This window comes from Alligator sinensis, unplaced genomic scaffold (assembly GCF_000455745.1).
Source record: "Alligator sinensis unplaced genomic scaffold, ASM45574v1 scaffold87_1, whole genome shotgun sequence".
Lineage (NCBI taxonomy): Eukaryota > Metazoa > Chordata > Crocodylia > Alligatoridae > Alligator > Alligator sinensis.
Window position 1 is genome coordinate 130,289 of NW_005841929.1, and position 26,878 is coordinate 157,166.

Below are 26,878 nucleotides of genomic sequence, written 5' to 3' on the forward strand. Positions count from 1 at the left end.
TGGAGGACCCAAGGCGACAATTGGCCAGTTTCTCCAAGAGGCGATCATGGGAAACCAGATCGAAGGCTTTTTTGAAGTCAAGATATATGACATCAATCTCTTCTCCCTTGTCCAGGTGATAGGTCACCTGGTCGTAGAAGGAAATGAGATTGGTCAAGCAAGACCTACCCGCAACAAACCCGTGCTGGCTATCCCTTAAGATGTTGGCATCGGCCAGTGCATTAAGGATGGCCTCTTTAATAAACTTTTCTAAGATCTTCCCCGGGATAGAAGTCAGGCTAATGGGCCTATAGTTAGCCGGATCCACTTTCCTCCCTTTCTTGAAGATAGGCACCACATTGGCCTTCTTCCAGTCTTCGGGCACTACACCAGAGCACCAAGAGTTTTGGTCTTCAGTTATTTAGAATACAGTCACATGAACAAGTTGCTACAATGAAGGAGGGGTAAGTTATTGCAATTTATCTTTTATTTACCAGGGGATAAGAGTGTACATAGGCAATTACTGTAGAGCAGCTGATACACGGGGAAGTCCTTGCCTCCCTTACCTGAAGAGCCTGAGCATGGTGCTGGGTCATGCTAAGAGGTCTCTTCAAAACCTGCACAGCCTAATTTGCAGGCTCATGATGAGCAGGAGGGCTAAGGGCAGTAGAGCTCCTGCTTCATTCCAGAACTCATTCTGTAGACCTTGGTGACTCAGTGCTACCTGGATACCTAATAGGAAGAACAGGATCTGTCCCAAACTGTTTCAGTTATAAGCACAAGCCAAAAAGTGCTGATCAGGCTGGTGATTATAGGGAAAGTGATGCCATATTGATGAAAATGCTAGCTGCAACTCTCCTGGTAGCAGAAGCAAGGCCAAAAGAAGTGAGGGTATAGCTAAACACCTTGTGTGTTTGCTCAATGTTGCACTTAAGCCAGTGGGAGAAATCCTGGCTTTCATCATTACAAGGCACTGTTGAAAACGTGACCTCAGTCCTCCAGTACCTTGGAATATGCAGCACCTCACCTGAGTCACAGCAGTTTTCTGCTCATGATGACACTGCTGTTTGGGTTTTAGATTCAAACTCTGAAACCAAGGTTTTGTAGTTGAGCCAGCATAAAACATCACTGCATCATTGTATACAAAGGCAAAATGACTCACGCATGCTCCTGTTTATTTTTTCATGGAAGAAAACTGATGATCTCTTTCATAATGTGAAATGCAAGCAGATTCTCCAACCACATTCAAATAACTCTGTAAGTTGCCTCCAAATGCCTCAGCATAAATCACATACAGGGCTGTTAGCATGAAGGGTAAAAACCTTCAGCTACTGAAATAATGTCAAATTTGCTTCCAAAATATATTACATGTAGATAAAAGACTTTGTTGGAACCGTCCCAGGGTAGAACGTAATTCTCTCAATATGTGGAGACTATAATACTTTGCAGTTTTGTTTCATCCACAATAGATTTGACATTAACAATTCAGTGAGCACTGTACTGCATTTACCTTGTTTTAATTTGGATGCTTCAGAAGAAAAAATGCAACACTACCCAACCCCCTTACAATCTTTAAGCCATCAAATGTTAGTCTTTGACTGCTTTCCCTGCAGTGTGGAAAAGCTGTGTGGAATTTACCCAGAAATCTGTGCATCCTACATATAAACTGTGCAAAAAAATCACATAGTAAGCTTCATCGCTTTAAACTTTGAAAAAGATATTTGATTTTACTGTCCACACTTACACACAAACCATTACAGACACTGCGCAGATCACTTTTATATCTGGTGCCATAACCTTTACTTTTTAGCCATTAGTTACTAAAGTCAAATTCAAAATAGTAAAGGTAAGTTAAATCTTTACTCAGTCTTATTTCAGCATAGGACCATTGAAAATAATAGGCTTTGTGATTGAGTGAGGCATGAAGAGGGACTCTGGGTTGTGTCCCAAAACATAATCCACAATTGCTATAAGACAAATCACAAATTCTCTCTCAGTGCGGTATGCATGACATCTCACACCTCAAAGCTTTGAATCCACTTGGGCTCAGCGGGCACTATCAGAACACAAATAACTTAACATTTAATGAAGCCCTAGCCCTCTGTATCTTTTCTCCCTCAGGCAATTTTCAGCTGAAGTCATTGGGTGGCATGCCCAGGTAAGGAAGAAGGAATGAGCAGGTTTTAGCCCTTATTTTTTAAATCTGTTCTTGCCTCCCATCCTACAGAGCAATAATGAAACTTGCTTTTCTTCAGAGACTTGTATTGTGACAGAAATTTCATACATAGTGGCCATATCCAACGTACATGGACATTTGGTTACCTGGGAACAACTAGCAGTGGTGCACCTTGCGCTGCAGGTACTTGTCCCTGGGGAACGCCCATGTCACACGCGCTTTGGCACGCAGCAAGTTACCCTGGGGGTGGTAGGGGAGGCTGGGCCCAGCACTGTGCTGGCCCCAGCAGCTTTACCTGGGGTGTTGGGGACCTCCCGGGGCCGCACCTGTAGCGATCCTGCTGGGTAGAGTCTGGCCGGCAGCTGCAGCATGGCTCCAAAAGGCCTGGCTCTGCTTCTCAGCAGCCCGTGCTGCTCGAGCATGCGCTGCTCTATTTTGCTTTTTTTTCCTGCATGTTTTTTTGACCCCTGGATATCCAGGAGTCAAAAAAAGCCATGGGGAAAAAAAACACAGATCAGTGCACCCTTGGGCAGTGTGCCCTTGCAGCATGGAGAACACCAGATTGTGCGGTATGTGGCACTGAAAATGTGTTTGTGGTGCCACATACCATATGACTGCGCCTGTCTAGACGCGCCCAAAATGTTTAAATTATATGCCCAGTTTCTCAGAACTTTCCACCTGCCAAACTCCACGGACTTATCCACACGGGGAAACACTTAAAAGTAAGCTAAGGTGTGAATTTACAGTACACTAGCTACACTAGGTACCCACGTGGACACTCCTGGCAGGCTGCAACTGAGATTGCTAAATCAAAGTGGAGTAAATCACTCTGGGCATGTCCAGATGAGTGGGAATGGGTGCTTTGCAGCACCTCAAAGGCTTTTGAAGTGCTGCAAAATGCACATTGTGCACATGAAAAGGTTCTCCATGCTGTAAATTTGCGACGCAGAGCCAAAATTAGATACTGGGAAATTCTGATACCTCAAAAACACCTCAAAAAAGTGGGGTGGCATATGTGGCTGCAGCATGAGCTGCCTGAAACCAGAGCTGAGCCAGCCAGAGCCACATGGAGAAGCAGGATGGTTATCCTCCCCATTGAGCCAATGTACCTTGCTTTGTACATGTCTTTCTTATACATAGATTTGTGCACATCCTTTCACAGTATCTGATGAAGTTAGCTTCAACCCATGACAGCTTGTAATGTGTGTGTGTGGATATGAAGGCATGTACACACACACACTTTGGTTAGTCTATACAGTACAAATCAACCCTATCTTCATTTTTGATAATTATCAAAGATATTTTGGATTGAAATAAAAATGGATTTTCTTGCTACTAGCCCTACCGAATTCTAAAATAAATACAAGACTAATATAGGAAAAGATTCAAGCAAAGCAGAAAAACTGGGAAATATCGGGAATGAAAGCACTCATTGAGTCCCTCATGCTTATGGAAGGAAAGATCAAAACAGGATCCAAACAAATAACGAAGGCTTCTGGCTATTTTTCAACTCCCATCAGCAGTAACAACTACAAAGTGGGGATATGTTAAGGAAAATGAGAACCATGATATTTGAGAATGGATGTTGCTAAAGATCAAATTCTCATTCAAACAGAAGTGTCCTAAATCATTACAGAAGAACTGATAACAATGCTGTTCCATGCAATAGATTTCCTAACTAGCATTCCATTCTTATCAAGTCTTCTGTTCCCAGAGCTTCTCTTTGGCTGATTACAGTCAAAAAGCCCAAGGCTAAACTGGTTCAATCTTCGCAGGTTAGTTTAAACTGTGTACATTGAACCAATAAGCAAGTGAACGAACATTCACTTTTGATTCCAGAAATGCAGCCACATGCCTGCAGTGGCTCAGGCCAGAAGCACTAGTGCATACCTCGCAGCTCAAGTGCAGCAGACAGCTTGGGCCAAGGCAAGCCCATCCACCCTACGAAGAGGGGCTTGCAGAGGAGATGCAAAGCATCCTGGGATGCTGGGGGTCTGTGAGTTAACTTGAGTCTGGAGGGGATCTGAGAAAGAAGTTCAAGAAACCAATTTAACCTAAATCATTTAATTCTGATACTAGCATCCATCTCGGTTTATCTTAAACCAGTTTCGGCCACTCTGAACCAGTTTATGTGCACTGAAATTCTGTTGTGTTACAGATTTGAACTGGTTTCCAATCACTTATACCGGTCTATGTGTAATTTCTGTCCTAGGCTTTAGTGCAAGAAATAAGAAGAAATAATTACTAAATTAAGCCTTTTCACTTGCAGCCCTGCCACATTAAGCTAGCATTCCACCAACTGTCATAAATTAAGCAGATGGGGGCCATGTACGGAGAGTTTCTACAGTGAGTGTTGCTGGTCTCCCACGAGAAACTACAAGCGTACAAATGTTTGGTATTTTTCTCCCAGAACAAAAATGGCCACTCCGGGAGAAAAATAACCTGGGAACAATCAGGGTTAAATAACTCCCTGGAGAGTTTCTCTCAGGAGGGTGAATGTCTGTACACGTTCTCTTTTGAGAGAAGTCACAGCACAATCCTCCAGAATCCCAAGGTGCTTTTCTCCTCGGCCACCCACAGGAGACAGCATCTCACTCACTGGACTCCACTGCTCCAGCCAAGCAGGGAGCAAAACACTTCCCCTTTCCCAATCCCCACATTCGTCTGCAGGGAGACACAAGCTGATGCTGAGCAGTCTGGGTCAGCCAATCAGGACTGTCCTATGCACTACTGCCATCTATCACCAGAAAAACTGGGAAGCTTTCAGAGCACACTGCGATGTGTGCACAGGCGCCGCCTAGCTGTGCAGTGTCAGCACTGCAAGGTCTCAGCTCTTCAGAGGCTCAGTATTCAAGTGGTTGTTCAGGCATCTCTAGGTAAGTTTTTCTACCAGGAGAACAAATCTCTCAGATCATTTGAATGTGTGTATGCAGCCTATGTCTTCTCTGTGCTGTACTTAGATGGGAGCCCTCTGAAGAATGCTAAAGAGCTAAATGCACCAAAAGAAAGGTTTCCTAGAAACTGGTAGATGAAGCCCTTCCCTCTAACTTCTTCAGGCATATCAATGGAGAAGATATTTCACATACGTAGCTCCCAATTTTCCTATAATTATACCTTAGACTTTTATACATCTGAGACAAGAAATAATGAGGCCTCAAGAAGTGTACAGGAATGTATATGCAAAGCTTTTCACTAAACAGAATCCCACTTTTACTACTTCTGGGTTTAAATCTCCTAGCAGTAGTAGTGGTTGGAGGCATAATGTTGAAAGGGCTCCATGGGACCCTGTGTATTTTAAGCACCAAATCATATAACTATGCTCAGAACAGGTCTACAGAGTGTAATAGTTAAAGAACAAGTTGCCTCCCCGTGGCTCTGGAGCTAAACTGGTGGTAGCAACAATGGGAAACTTAAGCAAAGCTTCCTTAATGAAAAAAGCCCTCAGAGACCATTTGGAAAAAGTCTGACTAAAGAAAGGGCGGTAATTTACACCACTTTATATTCTGCTCCTGAATTTAGCCCTGTAACTGCAGCAAGTAATTAAAAAAACCCACAAAAATATTATTTCCAGTCTTAATTTTTAAAAAATCCAAAACAATCTGCTGGACCCATACAAATTAACAAAACAGGAAAGAAGTGAAGATCCAGGAAAAGCAAAATCTGAATGTTTATAAATTAAATGCACCTCTTTGACCTGGAAACCCAATGCCTGGCCTCTCAACTTTATCTGTTTCTCCACTTTTTACCCTGGTTTCCTATTCTGAAAACTTTGCTGTACACATATAAGCATGGCAGAGCTGCACCAGGAAACAGAAAGCTCTTTTAACAAACCAATACTTGCATTGCATTTCCCTGTGAAAAATAAATAGGATTGCTAGAAGTGCTTTAAATACAAACATAGCATGACAGATATAAATTGCCTACACAAAAAGCTTCCTTAATTTTGATTTAAAGCCCTATCAACACATGCACTAAAAAAATCCAAAAGGAAATAATTAATTTGTAAATAAATTATCCAGTGTAGTGTCTATTACCCATATACATCACAAACACCTAAATTCACCCAGATTCTTAAACTGCTTAAACTTCTCACATACAGCCATGCACCACAAACAGCCAGAGCAGATGTGAAATTTCCACCCAAGTATCATTTTGGAAAGTAGTAAGGTGGCAACATGTTCCAAATTTTGATTGATTTTTAAATATTTTTATTGGCTCTAATGCCAAGGATTGGAGAAACTGGAGTTTGGAGCCAGGGGCTGAAGAAGACACAAGTGTTAGAATCTATAGGGAGTTAATCAGCTGAGTCCTTAAAGCAGTGCCTCTAGGAGCTTCACACCAAACTGTCCTGATTGCTATCAGAGTTAGCACACCTTCCTGTAGCACCAGCCCTGCACAAAATGGAATTAGTCCATTTACCAATGAAAGAGAATCACTTAGTGTAGAAAAGAATAGCTTCTTAATAGTAAAACTTATTTCCAGTTTAGGATTATCTAAAATTGAGAATTGATATGGATCTGAAAGAAACTGGGACTGAGAAGCTAGGGCTGTGTAGACGAAATGAGAGGTATGTGTGCACGACACTTTAAAGCGGGCTAAATGCTTTGGCAATGCTTTAATGATGTTGGTGTTTGTACGCCTCGGCAGCATATTGCATATTAATTCCAGTCGCTGTAGGAAATTCGGTGGCATAATGCGCCTTAAACGACTTGGGGCGCAGCAAACTAAAACTCCTTTGAGGAGTTTTAGTTTGCTGCCCCTACAGCCACGAAGCGAAGCACTGGGCTCCGTGCAGCTCCACAGCTCTGCAGGAAGCACTGCAGGCAGCCTGGCAGCAACCCAGGAAGGCAGGCTCTGCCCAAGAAAAGTGGTGAGCCTGATTCCCACCTCCTCCCCACCCCCTGAGGCCTGCCTGCCTGCTTGACCTGCGTGGGGCCTGGTGCTTCCCTCTGCGGCTGCAGTGCCCCCCGGGATCGCCCAAGCCAGGTACCTGCAGGCGGGTGCCGCCTGGGGTGGGACTGCTGCTGCCATGGAGGGAAGCACAAGCTTTGTAACAGAGAAATTAACACCAAGTTTATGGCTATCTTGAAGTTTTATACTGCTCCCTGTCACTGTACTATCTCAGAACATGGAGAACTGGAAGTGAAGAACACCATCATAACTGACTGAAATACTGAGGAAATGTTAGGTAGGCAATAGGGATGTGAAAGGTTAAACATTTAAACGATAAGTATATTTATGCCGGCAATACATTATAAATTAACGTTTAGCGTGGGGTGCAATCTGATAGGGAAGGGAAGCAGTGGGCTGCCTCAAGAACAGGAAGGCAGCAGGGCAGGAAGAAGGAAGGGAGGAGGAGCAGCAAGGGGAGACTAGTACCCATAGCCAATGAGGTTAAAGAGGAAAACAGCAGGCAGCCTAACAACTCATCAATTAAACAATTAGCTGCTCATTCACAGATTATCCCTGCCTCCCACCCCACCAGCTAGTGGCTGCAGCAGGCTAGAAAAGTCTCTTGCCTGCTACTGCTGCCCATGGCTTCACATGGGTTGTATTGTCTGGTAGAGCTTCCCACTGCCTCCTCTCCCCTTTTCCCCCGTCAAAGGCCCCAGAGAGCAGCTCCCAGAAGCAGCCATGCCTGAGCTGCTGTGTTATTGGTTAACCATTTAAATGATATAATTATAGCAGGTTAAACTGATAATTTTAAAACAATATTTACATCCCTAATAGGCAAAATACAGTTACTCAAACTGTATTTTTTCAGGATATCAGAGCTAACTCCCTACAAACACTATGCCATCTGTAATGACTACAAGTCAGTAGGGCTCCTTGTTTCATGCAAAAGGTGGGAGTTCATGCTCTCGGAGCCCCACAAAGAGCTAAGGTTCTCCGTATTCCCTAGAGGATATAAGAGCGATGATGTCTCCTGGAGCAATTTATTGTTGCTCAGTGCCAGAGGGGACTCTGAAGGTGCCCACCCCCACTTTTAGAAACAGAGAGAAGTCTGATCAATGCTTTGTTCAAGAAGCATGTCTTCTTTTTAATTAAAAAAAGGAAAATGTAAAACAATTTTGTAAGATAATTATTCACAGATGTTCATTTACAGTGCTTCAGATCCTGCTCCAGTTAGGAGCACTTGAAATTTAGAGTGTTTCAGCACCATCCAGTTGCACAGCCCCCCTCCACCTGTTCCTTAAACAGCTCTATGGGGCTGGAAAACAGGGATATAAGAATGCCTCAACCTCCATTCTTCAGCTGGTCCCGAGGACTGTTCAATTCATAGGGTAGCACTTGATGGCTGTCTGAGCTGCTTCCCCCCACATTCACCTGTCTCCTGTGATGCAGGGAGAGCATTATGGGATGCCAGAGGTCCAAGCAAATCCCTATGGTGCTCTCCTCAAAGATGTTCCTGTTTTTTCAAGGGTGATTTTTTAAGCACTTCATCAGGCATGAACATCTGCCCTCTTGGTGTTTATATTGCTTCAAAGGCACTTGGAGTGTTTCAAACAGAATATCTATCTATGGCCCCAGACCATTACATAAAAATAATCTCCCTTCTCCCAAAATACAAAAAGGTGGCAGCCCCTATCAGACTGCAGCAGATTCAATACCGAACTAAATACTCCATACAATGGAAAAACAAGTGATATGAAAGATTAAAGCATGCACTGAAACAGAACAGACCCTGAAGTCTCTAGGATAATTGAAATAAACCATGTTAAGGGAAAAATGGTATTACAAATATGTTCAATGCTACAACATATGGTAGGTGGAAAATAAATAACAAGAATCAGATGTCACAGAGTTTTGCCTGAACTGAGTCTCTACATAAAAGCTGGATAGTGTGAGCATCTGTGGGGGTGGAGTTTTAAAATCTATTTTTAAAGGGGATTTTTTTTAAATAAGCTTCTTCTCTTGTTCTCTATCTTGTATTTAAGAAACTTGTTGACAGCACAGGTGATTAGGAGATATTTTCAGTGAGACAGCAGAAGAATTATGAGCATAGATCCAATTGTTTGCAAACAGGATTATTGGCTAATGCATTCCAAGCATGGTTCTGAAAGTTAATCCTGTTAAGTCTTCCACCTTCATGAAAGGTAATAAAAAAAAACCCTCTTCTCACAAAACAGGCCTAACACAGATATGCAAGATCATCTGCAGCTTTAACAGCAATGCCTCACTGTTACTAACGTTTGCAGAGTTTCTGCTACTATTCACGGTGAGAGTCATTTAAAAATCTGTAAAATTGAGATTCACTATCTCCAAACAGATAAATATTTGGAGAATACTTTGTAACATTAGAATTTTAACTAAGGCCATGGATAGACATTATATCTGGAACACTACAAAGGCTGAGCAAACAGACATCCATACCCTCTGCAGTGCTACAAAGTGGTGGCAGCAGCACAAAGATGGTCATGCATGAAACAAACTTCTCCATAGGGTTATATCTTGTAGTCCTACATATAATATTTGTACAGGGTACTGTAGCACTGCAAGGGGTCTCTTGCTCCCACACCATTCCAGAGGGGGAGGGAGTGAGAGCAGAAGCTCATAAACAGCCTGCCTACTTTTTTTTATAGGGGATGGGGAGCAGGTGGCAGCCCTGAAGGACCAAGGGGTTAATCTCCAAGTTCTACAAATGACTGCTCCAAGATAGCAATAGGAGCCCATTAGCTCGGTCAGGACAAAATGGCCTGAACTATCCCTACTGGGTGAGCTCAGGAGGAAGAACCTGTTTGTGGTAACCAGAGGCTTTGTGTATGTTTATATTGCAGATGGCAGTATAGTGTAAAGATACCTGAACTGGCTTTAAGGCTAGGTACAGACATTTTAAAAAAGTCTGAGAGGGCATGGATCTAAGTTACGCAATTTACTCTAAGTGCCCTAGGTTAGACTGGGAGGGAACAGAACAGACGTTTGCTCTTTGGTGGGAGGGAGGCAGGGGGCACTCAGGCTGCCCGCACTGGCTGAGGCCAGCAGGTTGCAGGCACTCCTGCATGCCTCCCAGCAGTCTCCCTGGGCTGCCAGACATTGCAAAGTGCAACTGAGAACAGCCAAGTGGCCAAGCCATGGCTGACTGTCTTCCTGGAGAGAATGCCTCCCCCCACTGTTGTATCCACTGTCAGCCACAAGCATCTGTCAGCTGCGGGCAACCAGAAGAGGTAGGCACGCTTGACCCACAGCCCTGTCAGGCTCTGGCTCAATAGGGCTGCCCCTTCTTGTGGTGGCATGGAGGTCCCTGGGCTTTGTCTGGTTTGGGGCCCCAGGAAGGACAGAAGGGGGGGGAAGTGGAGCTCATGAGAAGCTGAGGGGAAGGCAGTGCCAGGGGCACACCCTGCATCCTGGCTTAGATCAGTGGGGCACAGAATGTCCCTCCCCTGTCCTGGTTCCATCTGAGCCCTGGGACCCATGCCCTGGAGCAGTTCGGGGAAGGGATGAGGGACCCCCTGCCCCAGCTCCCCCAAGCTAGTGCCAAGTTCCCAGCTGAAGCTCCTTTCCCTGCATCCATGGGGCTGTGGTCCCTGGAGAGGGGGGAGGGGGAGCAGCCAGGGGCAATTCCAGTGTGGGAATAGGGGACACAGCATGGGAAACTAGGCAAACCTCCACCCAGTCCCACTGCCATTCAAGCACTGACTGCTGCCAGCTGGACCTGCTCTGCTCAGGCAAGTCCATTTCCAGAATAATCTGCAACAGCCACACCGGCTCCCCCTTACCCACCCACCCGACCTCAGTGATGGCAGCACCTGGAAACAAAGTAAATCAATGGAACAAAGGACAAAACCCTGGCTGCAAGTAAGTGCCACTCCTCACCAACCATGGGCTCCAAGCAGCTTCTCCCCCACTCCTCCCCTGCTCCCAGAAATGCTATAGTGCACCTTGGGGGTCCCTAGCTCTGTGCAGTGCATGGAGGCTGCCTGGAGAGTCAACACCTTAATCTAGGAAGCATGCAATGAATGTACATGTGCCAGAGCCTTTCCTGGATCTTTTGTTCCCCGCTCCCACCCCTTCTATTGCCCCTTGTGGCACTGCTTTGCTGACTTGGCTCTGTGACAACCCAGGGGCAGGGCCCACTGGGCACTCAGCCAGAGCAGCCAAGCACGGGCCAAGTTCCAGTGCACTTCCCTGTGAGAGGGAGCTAACAGAAGCCTGCAAAGGAGCCTGGGATGCTGGTGGACAGTGACCTAACTTGATACAATAAGGGATCTGGTACAAAAGTTTAATGCTCCGAACTAACCTAATTCACATAAGTTTGAGTACTCATCAATCCAGGACTATCTTAGACCAGGTTCTGCCATTTTTAGTCTGGTCTGTGTGCCCCAAACCTCTGTATGACTTTGGTTAGATTTCCAAGCAGTTAGTCTGGATTATGTGTAATGTCTGCACCTAGCCCAAATGACCTGGCTGGGACAGCAGTTAGGCTACAGACAGATGTCTCATTTGAGGCAGTCCTGATTGCTCTGGGTTTTGATGTGGATCAAAACAAGAGGGGCAGACATTTACAAATGTAACTCTTCCAAACTATATTGCTCCTACTCTGCCAGTAGGTGGCTGGTGAGAGCACACAGCCTGGAATAACCTTGTACCTGGAATAACATTGCAGACGCACACCATGATGTCCCAGAAAAAAGGCATTAGTATATTTTATCCCTCCTACTTCACAGGTACTTGAAGCCACCTATAGCAACCCAAGACAAAAGGCTTTCTCCTGGGAGAAGTGTAATGCCTTTTCACAGCCTTACAGTCTAGCTGTGGCAACACGGAGCTTAGTGCAGATTCATTTACCCTGGCTCCCTTCTACAGTGTAGTCATACCCATGGAGTTCCCAGTGCCAGCAGCCTGACTTCTTTCACCAAACTGAAATCACTGCTTTAAAGAAACAGTGAACGACAATTCATTGTTCAGTACAAAATGTGTTCAAGTGCCAAGGCTCCTGGTGTAATCTACTAAATCCCAGGATGAACTCTGAGCAATGGCTATTTTCCCATTATTGTTATAGCAGTACTTGGCACTTACAAAACTGCTTTCATCAGAGGAGCTCAAGTACTTTATAAACACTAATTAACCCTCTTAGCACCCTTTTGTGTTCTACAAGGTGGGTATTATTAACCCAAGTTACGGAATGGAAAACTGAGAGAGGCATAGGCATTTACTCTAGATCAGGGGTTTTCAACCTTTTTTAATAAGTGTAACCCTGGCAGCCCCCTTTTTAATAAGTATATCCCTGGGGGGGACATGGTGAGCAGCCAGATGCAGAGTGGCAAGGGGTGGGAAGGGGGTGGTGAGTGGTAGAGCGGCAGCAGCGCGGCATCTGTGCAGCCCTGCTCTCACCCCACCCCAGCCCTGCTCCTGTGAGGCAGTGGTGTACAGTGGAAGTGCTCCCTCCCCACCCACCCCTGCATACCTTCTGGCACCTTTCAAAGTACCCCCAGGGGTACAGGTACCCCCAGTTGACAACCCCTGCTCTATATCACGGCAGATGAGTGATAGAGTAAAGGCTGGAAGATAAAGGACCTCTGAAAGATAATGAGAGCCTTTCCACTGACCCAAAAAAGAAGCATGTTAAGACAAATCCCACCTCCAAGTTCCCTCTCCTAGCCACTGGACTGCACTGACTCCCATCGCTGAACTTTGGCATGGTTGCCCAAGTGAGTATCACTACTATTGCAAACTGTTCTAGGACTTCTCCACTGGCATCCTGAACAAAGAAACACATCATTCTGAGTTTTCTTGTTTTTCTCAAAGCAAGGACTAGCCCATCATCATTTTATTTTATGTGAAATGATGTTGGGGGATCTGGGAGTAGGAGGAAAAAAAGCCAGTTGCAACTTTGTTTTGCTCCCCTCACCCCCTGCCCCACTAGGTCTCACTAGGTCTCTCGAAGCCACACTGCCTACAAGATACTTCAGGCTGTGCAGAACTTGAGCATCTTGGCACAATCTGATACCTCCTCAATGCTCTGTGACACAGATCAAGATGGAAGGCAGTGCCTGGAAAAGGCTATTGTCCGGAAGCCCTGCCAGGGCACTACGAAACAGGAAGTGAACTCTCAGCCAAACTCTCCTACTTCCCATGCTTAAGCATATGAAAAGCATTGTGTTCTGGTTGAGGTAGGGCTCCTGAACAGTGGCTCAAATGAACAACTGCTAAGCTTAAACCCCAGAGCTTTTGGTGTTGCTTACAGTGTGGAAAATATCACACTAGACTAGGATCTAATTCAGTTTTACGATGCAGATGGGACTGAACAGTATTTTAGCCAGCTTCCCATTCTGCACTATAGGCTTGGATTTTGAAAGTCTATAGTGCCCAGTATATAAATCAGGGTTCTGCCTTTCTCCTCAGCACTGAAGAGGAAATCCTGCTTATCCATTTCAAGGCATTGCCATTTGTAACTGGGTCTTATACCATGAAGGTTTTCACAAGATAGATGGGACCTTAGGGAAACGTCATTTATAGAGACAAAAGACCACGGTTATTGGTAATCAAGCTAACCAAAGAGGTTGGGGAAAGGCAAATCATTTAATCTCTCTAAACATCAGCACCCTCTGTAAAATGTGGATCATGCATCACAAGAGTGTTTGGTTGCTATACATGTTATTAATCTGGTTCCTGAGAATTTGCAGTTCTAATTCAGTAGTAACATGGTCTGGTTTTTAGTCTGCCAGTGAGTCCAGAATAGTGCCAAGACATACTACAACTCCTGCTGTTCCACCCCCATACAAAATGTGTGTCTGTATGTGTAATTCTGAACAGGTTTGTCAAACATAAGGGAGTTAAGTCACAACCCTCACCACAAAGACAAGAGCCTACATTCTGCTCTCAAACACATCCATATGCTCACAGTAAATGGCCGTATGGAAGATCCTAATGAGATCTGAATGCCTAACAAAATTTGTTACCATCACCAAACTTCTTCATGACAACCATCCAAAGCAACAGCTCAGAAATGGACCCCTTCACCATTAGAACTAGAGTCAAGCAAGGATGCATGATTGCACCAACATACTTTTCCATCTATACAGTAGTTATTCCACATATCATGCTGACAGACTTCTATCTGCGGTCAGCAGTCAGTATCACATGGACGGGAATCTCTTTAACATCAGCCGGTTCCATTTCAAATCCAAGATAACCACCACCTCCATTACTGATTGTCGCAGAGCACTTAGGTGCCCTGCTCCTTTAAAGAGCTGAAACTGCTAGGGAGAGAGTCCTAGCAGTGAGTGGAGAGCCCCAGCTGCTGGTTACCAGGGCAGCCAGAATGAGCTAGTTGGCCCATCCCTGCCAGTGGTCAGCTGACCAGAAGGGGCAGGGCCTGGCTCATATATAAACACCAGGGCTGAGGCTAGGAGGGCAGTTCCCTGCTAGCAGCCAAAGAGGAAGGAGCCTCCAGGGAGGAAGTGCCCAGTGCTGCTGCACCTGCCTGGTATGCTGCACCTAGGGCTAAGGGGGCTCCACGAGCTCCACAGGTACCCTTACCTACTAGACACTTGGTGCCAGGGCTGAAATCTGCTCCTTTTAAAGGGTCAGAGCACACCCTGACCTTTTGTATTATGTTATAGCCCAGGGGCTTATGGTTTTGTTTGCTGTTTATAACATCAGTGATTTGGCTGAGGCTATTTGGGGAAGGAGGAGGCCTCATTGGGGGCCCACTCCAGTGTGGGGACCCAAGCACCAGTGAGGGCATGGCATTTGGGGTGCATAGACCCAGGCGCCAGTGAGGCACAGTTACAAGGGCTGTGGAGAGCCCAGAGAGAACAAGGGGGCCAATTCATACCAGGGTCCAGACTGAACAACGTCAATGCCATCTGCAAGGCTTGGGTAAAAGGGCGGTTGGAGCCACGCATATAGCCCATAAGACTGGGGTGTTCTGTGACATCTATTCTGAAGCGGGACCCACAAGGGGTCTGGGAACCCATGGGGTTCAGAGAGTCCATCAAACCATGTCCAAGAGGACTTAAAGGCAGGCTCCCTATACTATAAATCCATCAAGATGTGGTGGGCAAGAACTGAGGGTGCCCAGCGGGCCAAATTGGCACGGTCAAGGGGCCTTAGGGATAATGTGGCCATCCTTAGGGACGCCGTCCTGTGACTCTGATCCAGTTTGTGGAGTCTGTGCCCATTAGCAAGTTGGGAGTATAGGACCTGTTTCAGGAGCTGGTTGTTATACATCCTTATGACATGTCCTATCCAAAAGAGCTGGTGCTGTATAAACCTGGCTTCAATAATGGTGGTCTTTGCTTGAGCCAGAACACTGACATTTGTTCTTCTGTCCTTCCAACACCTTCAAAAAATCCTCCATAACAATTGGAAGGATAGAAGAACAAATGTCAGTGTTATGGCTCAAGCAAAGAACAACCAGCTCCTGAAACGGGTCCTATACTCCCAAGTCCCTAATGGCCACAGCTCTAGAGGTGGGCAAAAGAAGAGATTCAAGGACACCCTGAAGGCCAATCTGAAGAAATGTGATATTAACATAAATACCTGGAGACTCCAGCACTGAACTATCCCCAGTGACACTGTGAAGTATGACCAAACATCAACCATTTGGAGCAAACTCTCCTCACTATGGAGGCAAACAGGCAAGAGAGACAAAGAGAAAGGACTGTGACCTGACATCCCCAGGATCCACCAGTTCCTTTCTGTATATCATATCTGCAGTTGAACACGCAGATCTCAGATTGGCCTCTTCAGTCATCTCCAGACTCACCAGTGACTTCCACATCTACTGGAAGGCTGTCATCATTGTATTGACAATTACAATGCTCACAGCAAATGAAACGACAGCGGAAAGAAATACTTGGCCCAACTGAGTATACAGGTTACAAGTTATCCCAATGTGTTTCCTAAAACTGAAGTAATGTGACAGAACCAAGTATAGCAGGGGTCATGAGCCAGCACTGTTAAAAAAAAAAAAAAAAATATAATCTTTTAACACATGGACAAATCTTGGAAGAAAAATGCTGTGGGGTTGTAAGTTTTCTGATCAAGATTACAGGGGAGCTGTGGGCCAGCAGCAAGAGCATTTGTTCTCTGCCTTAATTTTTCTAAATAGAGTGAATTCCTGAGACAGAGTTGGTCCCTGCTAGCTGGATTTTGGTGTTATGCTGAGATACTAAAAAAAGGCAATTACCAGCATGCTGTTTCTGACCACCTTGGCTCCAGGAAGCCCCTTGACTCTCTCCAAGCAGATGTACAAATAAAACAAGGCAAGTTAAGAATATCCCCAGATAGCATGTCAGTGACTTCTCTCCCACTGCCTAGCAGGATGAAAATATTATTCAAAATTCATCTTTGTTCCTTAAGTAGCTAATATTTAACACTAGATTTAAGGAGGTGGGATTTTTTTTTTTTTTAAATAAGGGTGTAGAAAAAGCAAACATAGCAGTTGATGCCACCAATTTGGGCTTTGCAGAATACCCAGCATGGGACAGGAAGTGAGGTGGGAGGTGAGAAAGAAAGGCAAAAACTTAGCAGAAAGGAAGGCAAGGTACTCTGTGGAAGAGTCTCTCTCACAACGGCTGAGGAGAGTTGGGTTGTCATGAGAAAGAAATGGACTGCCACAGACATCACAAACTAAATTTCAAAATCTTTAGTGCATCATTCCTCACTCAAGTAAACTTTAATGGCTTCAAATGCCTTTCCTAGGGAGGCATGGGTTTCAACATGTGAGTGATCAGTACAAGTTTTTGGATGCTTATTCCAGCTGTACTGAGCTTTCTAAGCAATTTGCCCTTCCCAAGTTCCTACCACCAAATTATGTAAGGTAGATCACTGGGAAACAGGATGCCAGGATATTTAACATTTGTGGTGCTGGAAGGTACAGTTATAATTACACTGAAGCAATTTCAAGATTAAACAGTCCACATGGAATTTCGCAAACCAAAAGCTCCTGCTCAGAAAATATGGTTAAAAACCTACAGGCAATTTGGCCACAAAACAACTAAGCAGAAGCCAAGATCTTGTATCCTGTATTCACAAGTGCAATTTTTCAGCAACCGTACCTCTAAGACACTCTTCCACTTTTCTTATACTCTTGGGGAATAAAACATAAACACAGTTTGCCACTGCAGGGGTCAAAATCTGTCCGAAAAGCTTTCTTTTTTAAGTTATAAAACTTTACAGAGGTCACTACAAAACAGCAAAAAAAATCTCGTATGTAAACTGTAAGGTCTTTTTGGTTGTGTGTTTGGACAGGATGTGGCACAATGATGTGTTGGCTCATACCTGGTACTCCTAACCTCTATTCCAGTCCTTATAAATAGGGACCTACTCAATTTGCAATTTCATGGAAATTGAGATATCAGGCATTGTCCACAAAATCGAAAAAAAAGAAACTTCTTAAAAATAAACTGCTGGCTCCCTAGTGGGAGCCAGTAGTCCTCATGGCCACTACAACCCAGCCACACAGCCTGCCAGGGGGTAAGGGAGGAGAGTATCCAGGACAAAGGGGAGCAGCCAAGATGGCTACTGTCCCTGCCCCTCGCCACTGACTGGCTGAGAGCACTGCCTGTTATGTGGCCCTATCCCTCCCCACCAATCAGCAGTGGCAAGGGGTGGGGCCATATGATAGACAGCCCTCTCAACCAATTAGTGGCTAGTAATCATAGGTATGGTGGGGGCTCTGCTGCGATAAGCCTGCAAAATCACCCGTCTGCCTCCTTAATAATGATCCTGGAAAGATTCAGAGGACAGGGTCAACTGCTTATTTAAATATCTCCCCTAACTTTAAATTCTTTTGGGGTAGACTTTCTAGCAGGAGTCTGTGTTTTGTTGGCTTCTCATTAATATCTGGAAATATTAAATAGGAAGTTAACACAAAGATAACTAAAGATAGAAAGAAAACAACAAAACTAAACTATTGAATTTTGAGGCTTGGGGAAGGAAACTCTGTGTGTGCATGTGTACACATTTTTCATCCTGCCTTCTGACTGACTTCATGCTTGTTACCGTCAGCCCAAAGAAACAAAAAAAAAGATGATGACATTGTATCTCCAAAAGATCAAAAATACCCACTAAAATGATCAATGTTAAAATACCCATTCATTTTTATTGGGTAGGTTATTAATAACATATTAGTGAGGTTATTAGTTACTGGTATAATTCAGCTCCAAAAATCAAAATCTTCAAATGAGGAGGGCAGTTGAAATAATTACTCTTAGAGCTAACTCTATCCACACACACAAGATGATAGTAGTATGTTACATCACATTCAAAAGGTTTGTTTTGCAATCAATTTTAATTTAAATTCTGCACAGATTGGAAGAGCCCTGTTGACATACTAGTCCAGAAAACTGTAAAATAGTTCCAGTGTATCAGAGGCACGTGTGAGCATGTGCTTTGTTTTACATGAAATGGTTCATCCATCCCTTTTACAGATACTGCTTATTTTTCTCTTCTGCTTTATTATCATTCAGATTTATCTTTCATTCTCTGCCTATAATAAACTAATCTCAAGATAACAGGACGCATATGCTAAAATTATTAAATGGAAAAAGAAAAGCAGTATGAGGGAGTGAGAGATGCAAGAAAGCTTTTTCCAAGCAGAAAAAATAGTTAAAAGCCAGTGAAATTTAGACATTTATTGATTCATTACTTTAACTATGACTCTTCATAAATACAAAGTGGTAGGTCTTTGATCTGCACCAGATCGAAGCTTAAGGCACTGAGAGAGGATCTAAAAGAATGCCATGTCTCTGCTTGCCTACTAACCCTGGGCTGCCAGCTGATACACTGGCCCTCAGTCCAGTTAGAACAACCTGAGGACTGCTCCAATTTGTGCCGGTAGTTGACAGCCTCCCAAGGTCACTATATTAGTGAAGTTATCACATCTGCTCCTGAGATATTCCCTTCTCAATCTTGGCCCACCTCAAAAGTGTCTCTTGTACTGTTACACAAGCGCTGGATTCCTTTCACAAGGGGAATCTTCAACAGCTTTCTTAAGGCGAGTTTAAAATTCCATTCTGTTAATGAGCCACACAAAGTGGGCCAAAGACCATGCTCAAAATTTCAATCAGTAAACCAAAAATGGAGCTATAGAAAGAAAAGAAAATAGATACAAGTTTTTACACTCAGTTTTGGATTAAGCTACAGTAATGCAATAGGCTTCAGATGTACACTGGCATGAGCAGACACATTTAAATCTAGATAGTTAATTATTAAAATAAGTGTAACTCACAGGGACAATTACAAGCATTTTGAAAAGAAAGAACAACAGCTGAACAATAATCAACAGTATACTGTTGAGTAGAGTCCCTGCAGTCTTCCCTGAGGGAAGAAAAACAAGACTGTAATGTTTGTGACTAGCATCTGAATATTCTAATTATTGACAGCTTGGAAAATTACTTTTAATGCATTAGATACATAATGAGTCATATGGAAAATTGTGTTTAAACATGCTCAAGGAGGTAGGCCTAGATTTTCTTCAAAAGTGAATACAGTATGGCACTGTGTTAGATTTGTATAAACCTCTCATTAGGACATGCAGTCTGATTTTATGGCAATGCTAAGCTTCATAAGGAGGACGGAGAGGAGGTGGGGGAAGATCTTCCTGATGCTCTGCTCTGCAAGGGATTTGAACTGTACAGAGATTAACTAAGTCAGCAACTAGCCAAACCAATGCAATACCTGCCAAACCACACCTTATCCTTCTCAATCAGCAAAAAAATGATCCACTGCCTGATTTCTCTTACATCACCAAAAAGGGCTGTTTTTTCCCTTATTAGGACAATCTCCACATAGTACAGTTCTGGCCTTACTAGTTGCTTTAATAATATGTGCTGTACATCAGCACAAATAAAAAGCTACTAATAAAAAAACAAGGGAGGAGAATAAAAAGGCTGAGCTTCAAATTAAAGAGATAACATCAGTTTAGTTTGGGCTCCAAATTTTATCACAGAGTTCATACAATGAAAAGTTAGAAGCGGGAGCAGCAAGCAAGAACTTATAACTGCTAATATTAGACACAGATGCAACGATATCACCAATCCTGCAACACCTACACATGTGAGCAGCCTTACTGAAATTAGTGCACTTGCCCATGGTCATTAGAGTTTACAAAGTGAGAGCCTTAACAAATAAAAACATAACAGCAACACATAATGAATTTTTTATTTTTATTTTCAATGTTTCCTCTGCTGAAAATCCAGACTGAACAGAAACTACAGTATTAGTGCAAAGAAGAAATACTAGCAACACAGAACAGGTACATGTGTAAAGCTTGGCTGGTTGAAGTTTAGGGTGCAAAACAAGCACACACACACATACACACACAAAAGGAACAGCAACACAGAGATTTAAATCTCTTTATTTCAGTATTCAGAAGGTACTGATAGCAGTCCCGAGAAGGAGACATTTTAAATGTACAAGTTTGGATTTTCCAAATTTATTTTAAGGCACTCAAATGGCATAATGAATGGAAACCTTCACTGGCACAGCTGGCATAGGTGCTCTCCATGCCATAGAGGAGCTTGGAGGTGTGCCAGATAGACAAGAGTTAGAGAATGGCAGGGCAAAGGGAGTGTTGCTGTCCTCAGTCCTCCACTGATGTACGGTCACTAGAAGGACACATTGCCAGTGCTGCATGTGCAGAACAGTAGGACACAGATTGTACAGAAAAGAAAACGGTTTGGAGTTGAACAATACTGAAATTTTTTTTTCAGATGTTTGCTGCTATCTTAGCATAGCAAACAACACACACACACATATACACCTACATCTCTTTTGCTTTGGTCCAACCCAGAACAAAAATATTTTGTTTCCGGGTTATGAAATTCTTTTTAAATTTAGGTTCATTTTGAAATGAAAAATGTTTCAAACAAAAACAATCTGTTACATTTAGAAACATTTTAGACTACCCCAAAATTCAGATTGGAAAGAACAGAGCAGAGAACAACAACAATTATTAGAGTTGTAGGGTACATGACTCACGAGGAAAGGCTGAAAGGGTTATTTAGTCTGGAGAAGACTTGGGGGGGGGGGGGGGGAGGGGGGATATGATAACAATCGTCAAATACCTGAAGGGTGATTATAAAGAGGATGTGGCAAAAGGGGAGAGAACTAGGAGCAATGGCTTCAAACTGCAGCAGACACAATTTAGATTGAAGATTAGGAAAAACTTTTTGATTATGAGAGTGGCCAAGCATGAGAACAGGGTACCAAGAAAAGTTGTGAACTCTTCATCCCTGGATATTTTCAAGAGCAGATTGAGCAGACACTTGGCTGGGATGGTTAGTCAGGAATGATCCTGCCTTGAGCAGGGGGTACAATAGACAACCTCATGAGGTCCCTTCCACCCCTGCTTTCCTATGAAAATAGTCACTTCATTCAGAAATGACAACAATACTACCATATTTACTCAATTTCAAGATGAGGTTTTTTCCCCCCATATAGCAGAGGGAAACACCCCTCATCTTGGAACTGAGTACAGGGCAGCAAAGGGAAGGTGACTGCTTAGGCTCTGGCTCCAGCCCCAAACCCAGATCAGTGCCAGAGCTGCATTTGCTGCCTGCCCTCCTGTTGCTTCAGCTCCCAAACTCCTTCCTCCCTGCAGCCTCTGCTCCCAGCCCAAGCCCCACCACACCCTTGGGCCTCTATCTGCCCACTCTGAAGCCTCCCTGCTGCCAGCATAGTGAAAGGTCAGATCAACTGTCCTTGTAGACGAGCGTGTGAGAATGGGACTAACAAGGGGATGACAATATTTAAACCAAACACACAAAACAACAAGAAGCAGGAGCAGGAGGCATCCTATACCTGGAATGTCAGACTATGGTGCTTATCAGGTCATGCAGCCCATGTCATTGTTGGCAACCTGGGTTCCAATACAATAGTATGCTGCTCCCAAGTGCCTCTGTCTCCCATTCTACAAATAAGGTTCTTTCTCTTCATCTGGGATTCTATATATGGAGCAGAAAGAAACTTCACTATGTTAGAGACCCATCAGACTCGTCAAAAACAAATGGTCACAAGCAATTCTAATGCTGTAATGTGTGCACATGTAATTTACCATATTTTATCACATATAACACCCCCCCTCCTATTTTTGGAAGGCCCCAATAAGGAAAAATATCTTACTTTAGAGCATAGGCAGAGGTCTGGGGTCTTCAGGGCTGTGGGCAATGAGGCCGAGCTCAATCTGGAGCACCAGCATTAGGGCTGTGCAGCAGGCCTTGACCTGGCACACAGCCCCCAACTCAGTGTACAGAAACAGACTCAGGGCACCAAGTGCAACCTGGCACATGGCTCTGGAACCAGCACGTGGAGTTCGACCCATGGAACAGCCCTGCATGCTGGCCTGATCCAGCATGTGGTTGGTGAGTGAAGCACCCTACAAATCCATAAATTTGGTGTGGGGGGCACATAGAGCAGTGGTAGTGTTAGTTGTCATGGTTCCCAGAGTTATAGAAATTAATGCTGCCATTGCTGTGCCCACCCCCAACCCTGTGATCAAATTTCTAGACCCATGGAGACCCCTTTTTCTCACATATAATACACACCCCAATTTTCCCCAGCAGGTTTGGGGGGAAAAGGTGTGGGTTAAATATGAGAAAATATGGTATTAACTGAATAAATCCTATGCAAAAATGACATGTGCTTAAAGTTGCTGGCGAATAACTTAGCTCCTGTGCCAAGGAACTTGCAGTCTAAAGGCCTGATCCAAGCTCTAGTGAAGTCAACAGAAGAACTTATTAACTTCTATGGATCCAAACCAAGCTCTAAAGAGTTTATTACAAGCCCTCATGAATGATTTAGTGGGTATAATGAAAGATTCTGCTTTAATATTTTGGTGTACTGAATGCTAACAGGATTATATCCATCTTATTTAGGTGTAATGCAATATACTTACCCTAATATAACAATTGTGTAGAAAGGGAAGACAACATCTTAAAAAGCTGACATGCAAAACAGGCCAATGTGAGTCTGGAAGCAGCTGAAGTTCATATTTATTCAATTCAAAACAGAAAAGGCAAAGCCTTCCTTGCCTACCCTGGAGATTCCCGCTAAGCAAAACTATATATGATTTTTTTATGTTCCTTTTTTCCCAGTCCTACTGAGATGCACTGGCAAAAAATGGGGAGTTAGTGACTACATTGTGTCTCAGCCTTGGAAAGGAAAGTATTTCAACATGAAGACCCAAATCAATGCTTTGGAAAAGACCAATACTTTGTTAGAAGACTTAAGCTGTCCTCCTCACTGAGCTCATAAGTTCATCAAAAATCTTGTCAGAAAAAAAGGGTTAACTATGCCATCACAGGTTCACAAAGTCTATATGCATATTCACAAAAGAATAAGAGTAGAGAATTCTTTTCTGTGCAGGTAATCTATGGCATAATAGCTGACCATGCAGCAATCACAGGGGCTTGATTGCTCCCCCTTCTCTCCACTCACACACATTTTGCATAGGTATTATTCCACTGACTTCAGTGGACGTACTCTAGATGCACACTGGGGTGCATCCCCACGAGTGTGCATGTGTGGCTTGTGGTGCTGCAAACCCATTTGTGGTGCCGCAAACTGCACACATTCACCATGCTGCCAATTTGCAGTGAGGCAGGGGCTTTTTTTTACACCAGAAGATCCAGGAAAGCAGAGCAGTGCATGTGGTTGCAGCATGTGCCACCTGGAACTGGAGCTTGGCTAGCCAGAGCCACGTTCCCACTTCCAGCCAGGCTCCATGTGCCCAGACTGCCTCTGCTGAAGTCCCAGCAGGTCCCCAGGACCTCAGGCAAGGCTGCTGGGGCCAGGTTAGGAGCTTGTTACCTCCCTACCCTATCCAAGGAAATCTGCCGCAAGCCAGAGTGCATATGCAAGAACATGCTTGGGGACAAGTAGCAGTGGCACAAATAAGTGCAGCTGCTATCTGTCCCCAGGGAAACTCACATTCCCATTCATGGGGATGCGCCTTGGAGTAGCAAGAGCACTTTGCAAAGTTTACTTCCAGTCTTCCTGGCTAGGGACAGGCATTATACATAAACCAGTTTAAATGATCAGAATCTGGTTTAAACCTGTAACAGAACAGATGTTCAGTGCATATACCAGTTTAAAAATGGCTGAAACCAGTTTGAGATAAACCTGGGTAAATGTAGTATCAGACTTAACTGATTTGGGTCAAACCAGTTTATGCAATGTCTGTCCCAAACCCCTTGCTGGTTTAAGATAGACTGGACTCCTCCAGCACCCCGGCATGCTCTCTGGGCTGGGTGGGGCTCTCTGCTCCACAGCAGAGCTGGCCCCACCCCTCTGCTCCCTGGCTGCAGCTCGACACAGACTACAGGCATCCTTGCTCCCCTCCTCCCCCATCCCCTCTGCCTTACAGACACCTCTCAGCATTAGCTAGCAGACCATACGCTGGCTGTGGTCCCTGCTGTGGCAAACGGGACAAAGGAAGAATCAACAGGTAGCTGGTAATATCCCTCTGTTGTTTTCTTAATGAGGCGATAAACACTGAGTTAGGGCTGATAAACACTGTTATCAATTCCCTGCTGAGCTGTTCAGAAGGCAGGGGAACCCCTCCCTAATCAAAGTGTCTTGCCAGGGCCTGGCTACACCCCTCCCCCCTCAGCACTGTGCAAGGGAGTGGGGGGGCTTCTCTAGTGCCCCCTGGTTTCTAGCCTAAGCCACTGCAGGCATGTGCCTGTATGTCTGGGATGTCTGTTCAGTTACAAAGTGATTTAGCATAGCCAGGTTAGACTAGCCTACAAAGACTAAATCAATTCAGGCTTAGGCTTTTTGAATGTCTGTCCCTAGCCCCATAGCCCCATATGTCTGTCAGTCTTACTTTCCATTGGTCTGATACTCATTTTCATTACTCCAACAGTGTAAATAGGTCTCAAAGGGAACCAGTTTACCATAAGTCCCAAAGTAATGGGCAAAACCTGGCACGTAGATCGAAGATCAGGTTTGAAGCAGGGTGCAAAGAGCGTTTCCAGTACTTCACATCAGAGCCCTTGCATGCATCGCCAGTTCCTCGGAGTATCCAACAACTACCAAAGTTCTCTATTGCATATGTTTCCACCAAATGACACCAAAGTGCCAAAAAATGCAACATAGGTGCATCCTACCTACTTCCCCCCTCACACCATCAGTAGAGAAACATCTAGGCTGGCTCTATGCCACTGGTGGATCTCCCTTGAAATGTGGTAATCCTCACAGGGTTGGCCACAATGCTTCTACAGGCAGATTCCACAGAAGATGTAGTGCAAAATAACTACATTAAGCCCTGAGGATCGAGCTCATTTTTATTTTTAATCAAATCAAAAAAGCTTCAGGAGTTCAGATTCCCAACCAGGGATCTTAAAAGAGGATTGATTTTCAGAATGTGCTGAGCTTCTGAATATCAGGCACCCCAAAGGCATTTCTTGCTGGACACTTCAAAAATGAAGGCAACCAAAATGATCACTCATTTTTTAAAACCTTTTCTCATGTGATAACAAACAAAGCCTATCCATTGAGTATCAGTTCATTGCACTTCACACAGACAGAGATTGATATTTTGCCTTTCACTTTTTAAGCAAACAGGACCAAATAGAGGACGCAAATAATACTGGGAAATGTTATTTGGACAATTCTTAGGAAACATCATGTAATCCTATTAATTTTCTTCCTCCCTTCCCTCCTACCTTCAAGACAGATTATGCCATGAGGACTCTTTATGTAATCCAGTTTACATGACCAATTTCCACATAAACTGCAGCTTTTGAAAACTTCTCATTAACAGCAACTCTAATCAGTACCTGGTTCTCAGGAATAACTGAGAGTTTAGAATACTGCTTCCAAGCAAAGCATTTTAAGTCTTGCATTTTGGACCACAGAGAGATGCAGAAATAAGTCTACATGCAATTACAGCAAGGTGAAGGGGGCTTTCCCCCCCACAAGAAGCTGCAAAAACAACAAACAGACAAAAAAAAGTACACATCCAGTGTTTGTTCTCATTTCAACCAGCTCCTTTCACACTGCAGCTTACTATTATTCCTTCTCCATCGCAATCATCCAGCATTTCCTGAATCAAACTGAGAAGCTAAAAGCTACAAAAAATATCAATGACAAAAACTGGGAACTCACTTGGAAAGGCTGTTTAAGTTCTGTATGCAGTGCGAGCGGCTGATCATGTCTGAAGTGTATGAATCAGTGCAAACTGCTGCCAGCTTCAGTGAGCAAATGGACGGATGAGCAGGGCGTGGAATGAGATAGTAAAAATGTCATTATCCTTTTAGGCATGTGAGATTCATTGGATGTTCTTTCCACTCTACAGGTTAACTATTTGGTTGGCCTCTTAGCTTCTGAGATGGCAGTCTGAATTTGATTGTCAGGCTCACTGTCTATCCTGTCTCCTCCACCCTCCTTCCCTCCACACTGTGATCATATGATTCAGAATTTTTTTTGTCGTTGTTGTTGCTGTATTCCCTCTGACATATCCCCTTCATGATGTTTTGGCTTTTTACTTAAAGTTTCAACATGCTGTGGGTTTCCCAGCTGCCAGATAAAAGATATCATCCATAAAACAAATGCCAGTTTTTCACAGTTTTCACAAAATATTACTTTTGTTTCCATGCACTATCTGAGCCCAGAGGAGTCAGAATGAAATACACAGTACAAAAGGGTGTGATTATTCACAAGTATCTGCTTGCAGGAGAATCACACAACTCAGTACAGTTTGCATGCGGGGAGAGGAATGAATATAAAACAGTGGTCCATGAAAGGGTCCTCCATCCTCTGGAAATCACT

The 26,878-nt window shown here is 44.1% G+C and overlaps 1 protein-coding gene across 7 annotated transcripts in view; it reads right to left on the minus strand.

Moving 5' to 3' along the window:
• Window positions 1-26,878, minus strand: part of CALD1 (caldesmon 1) — a 283,619-nt gene that overhangs the window by 53,117 nt on the left and 203,624 nt on the right. The window contains exon 1 of one of the 7 annotated variants that reach the window (XM_014517874.2): window positions 26,216-26,429. The exons of the other annotated variants lie outside the window; for them this stretch is intronic. Within the exon in view, the coding sequence (XP_014373360.1) occupies window positions 26,216-26,262 (47 nt within the window). The 5' untranslated portion in view covers window positions 26,263-26,429. Of the gene's footprint in view, window positions 1-26,215; window positions 26,430-26,878 lie in introns of those variants that run through there. 7 annotated transcript variants of the gene reach the window in all.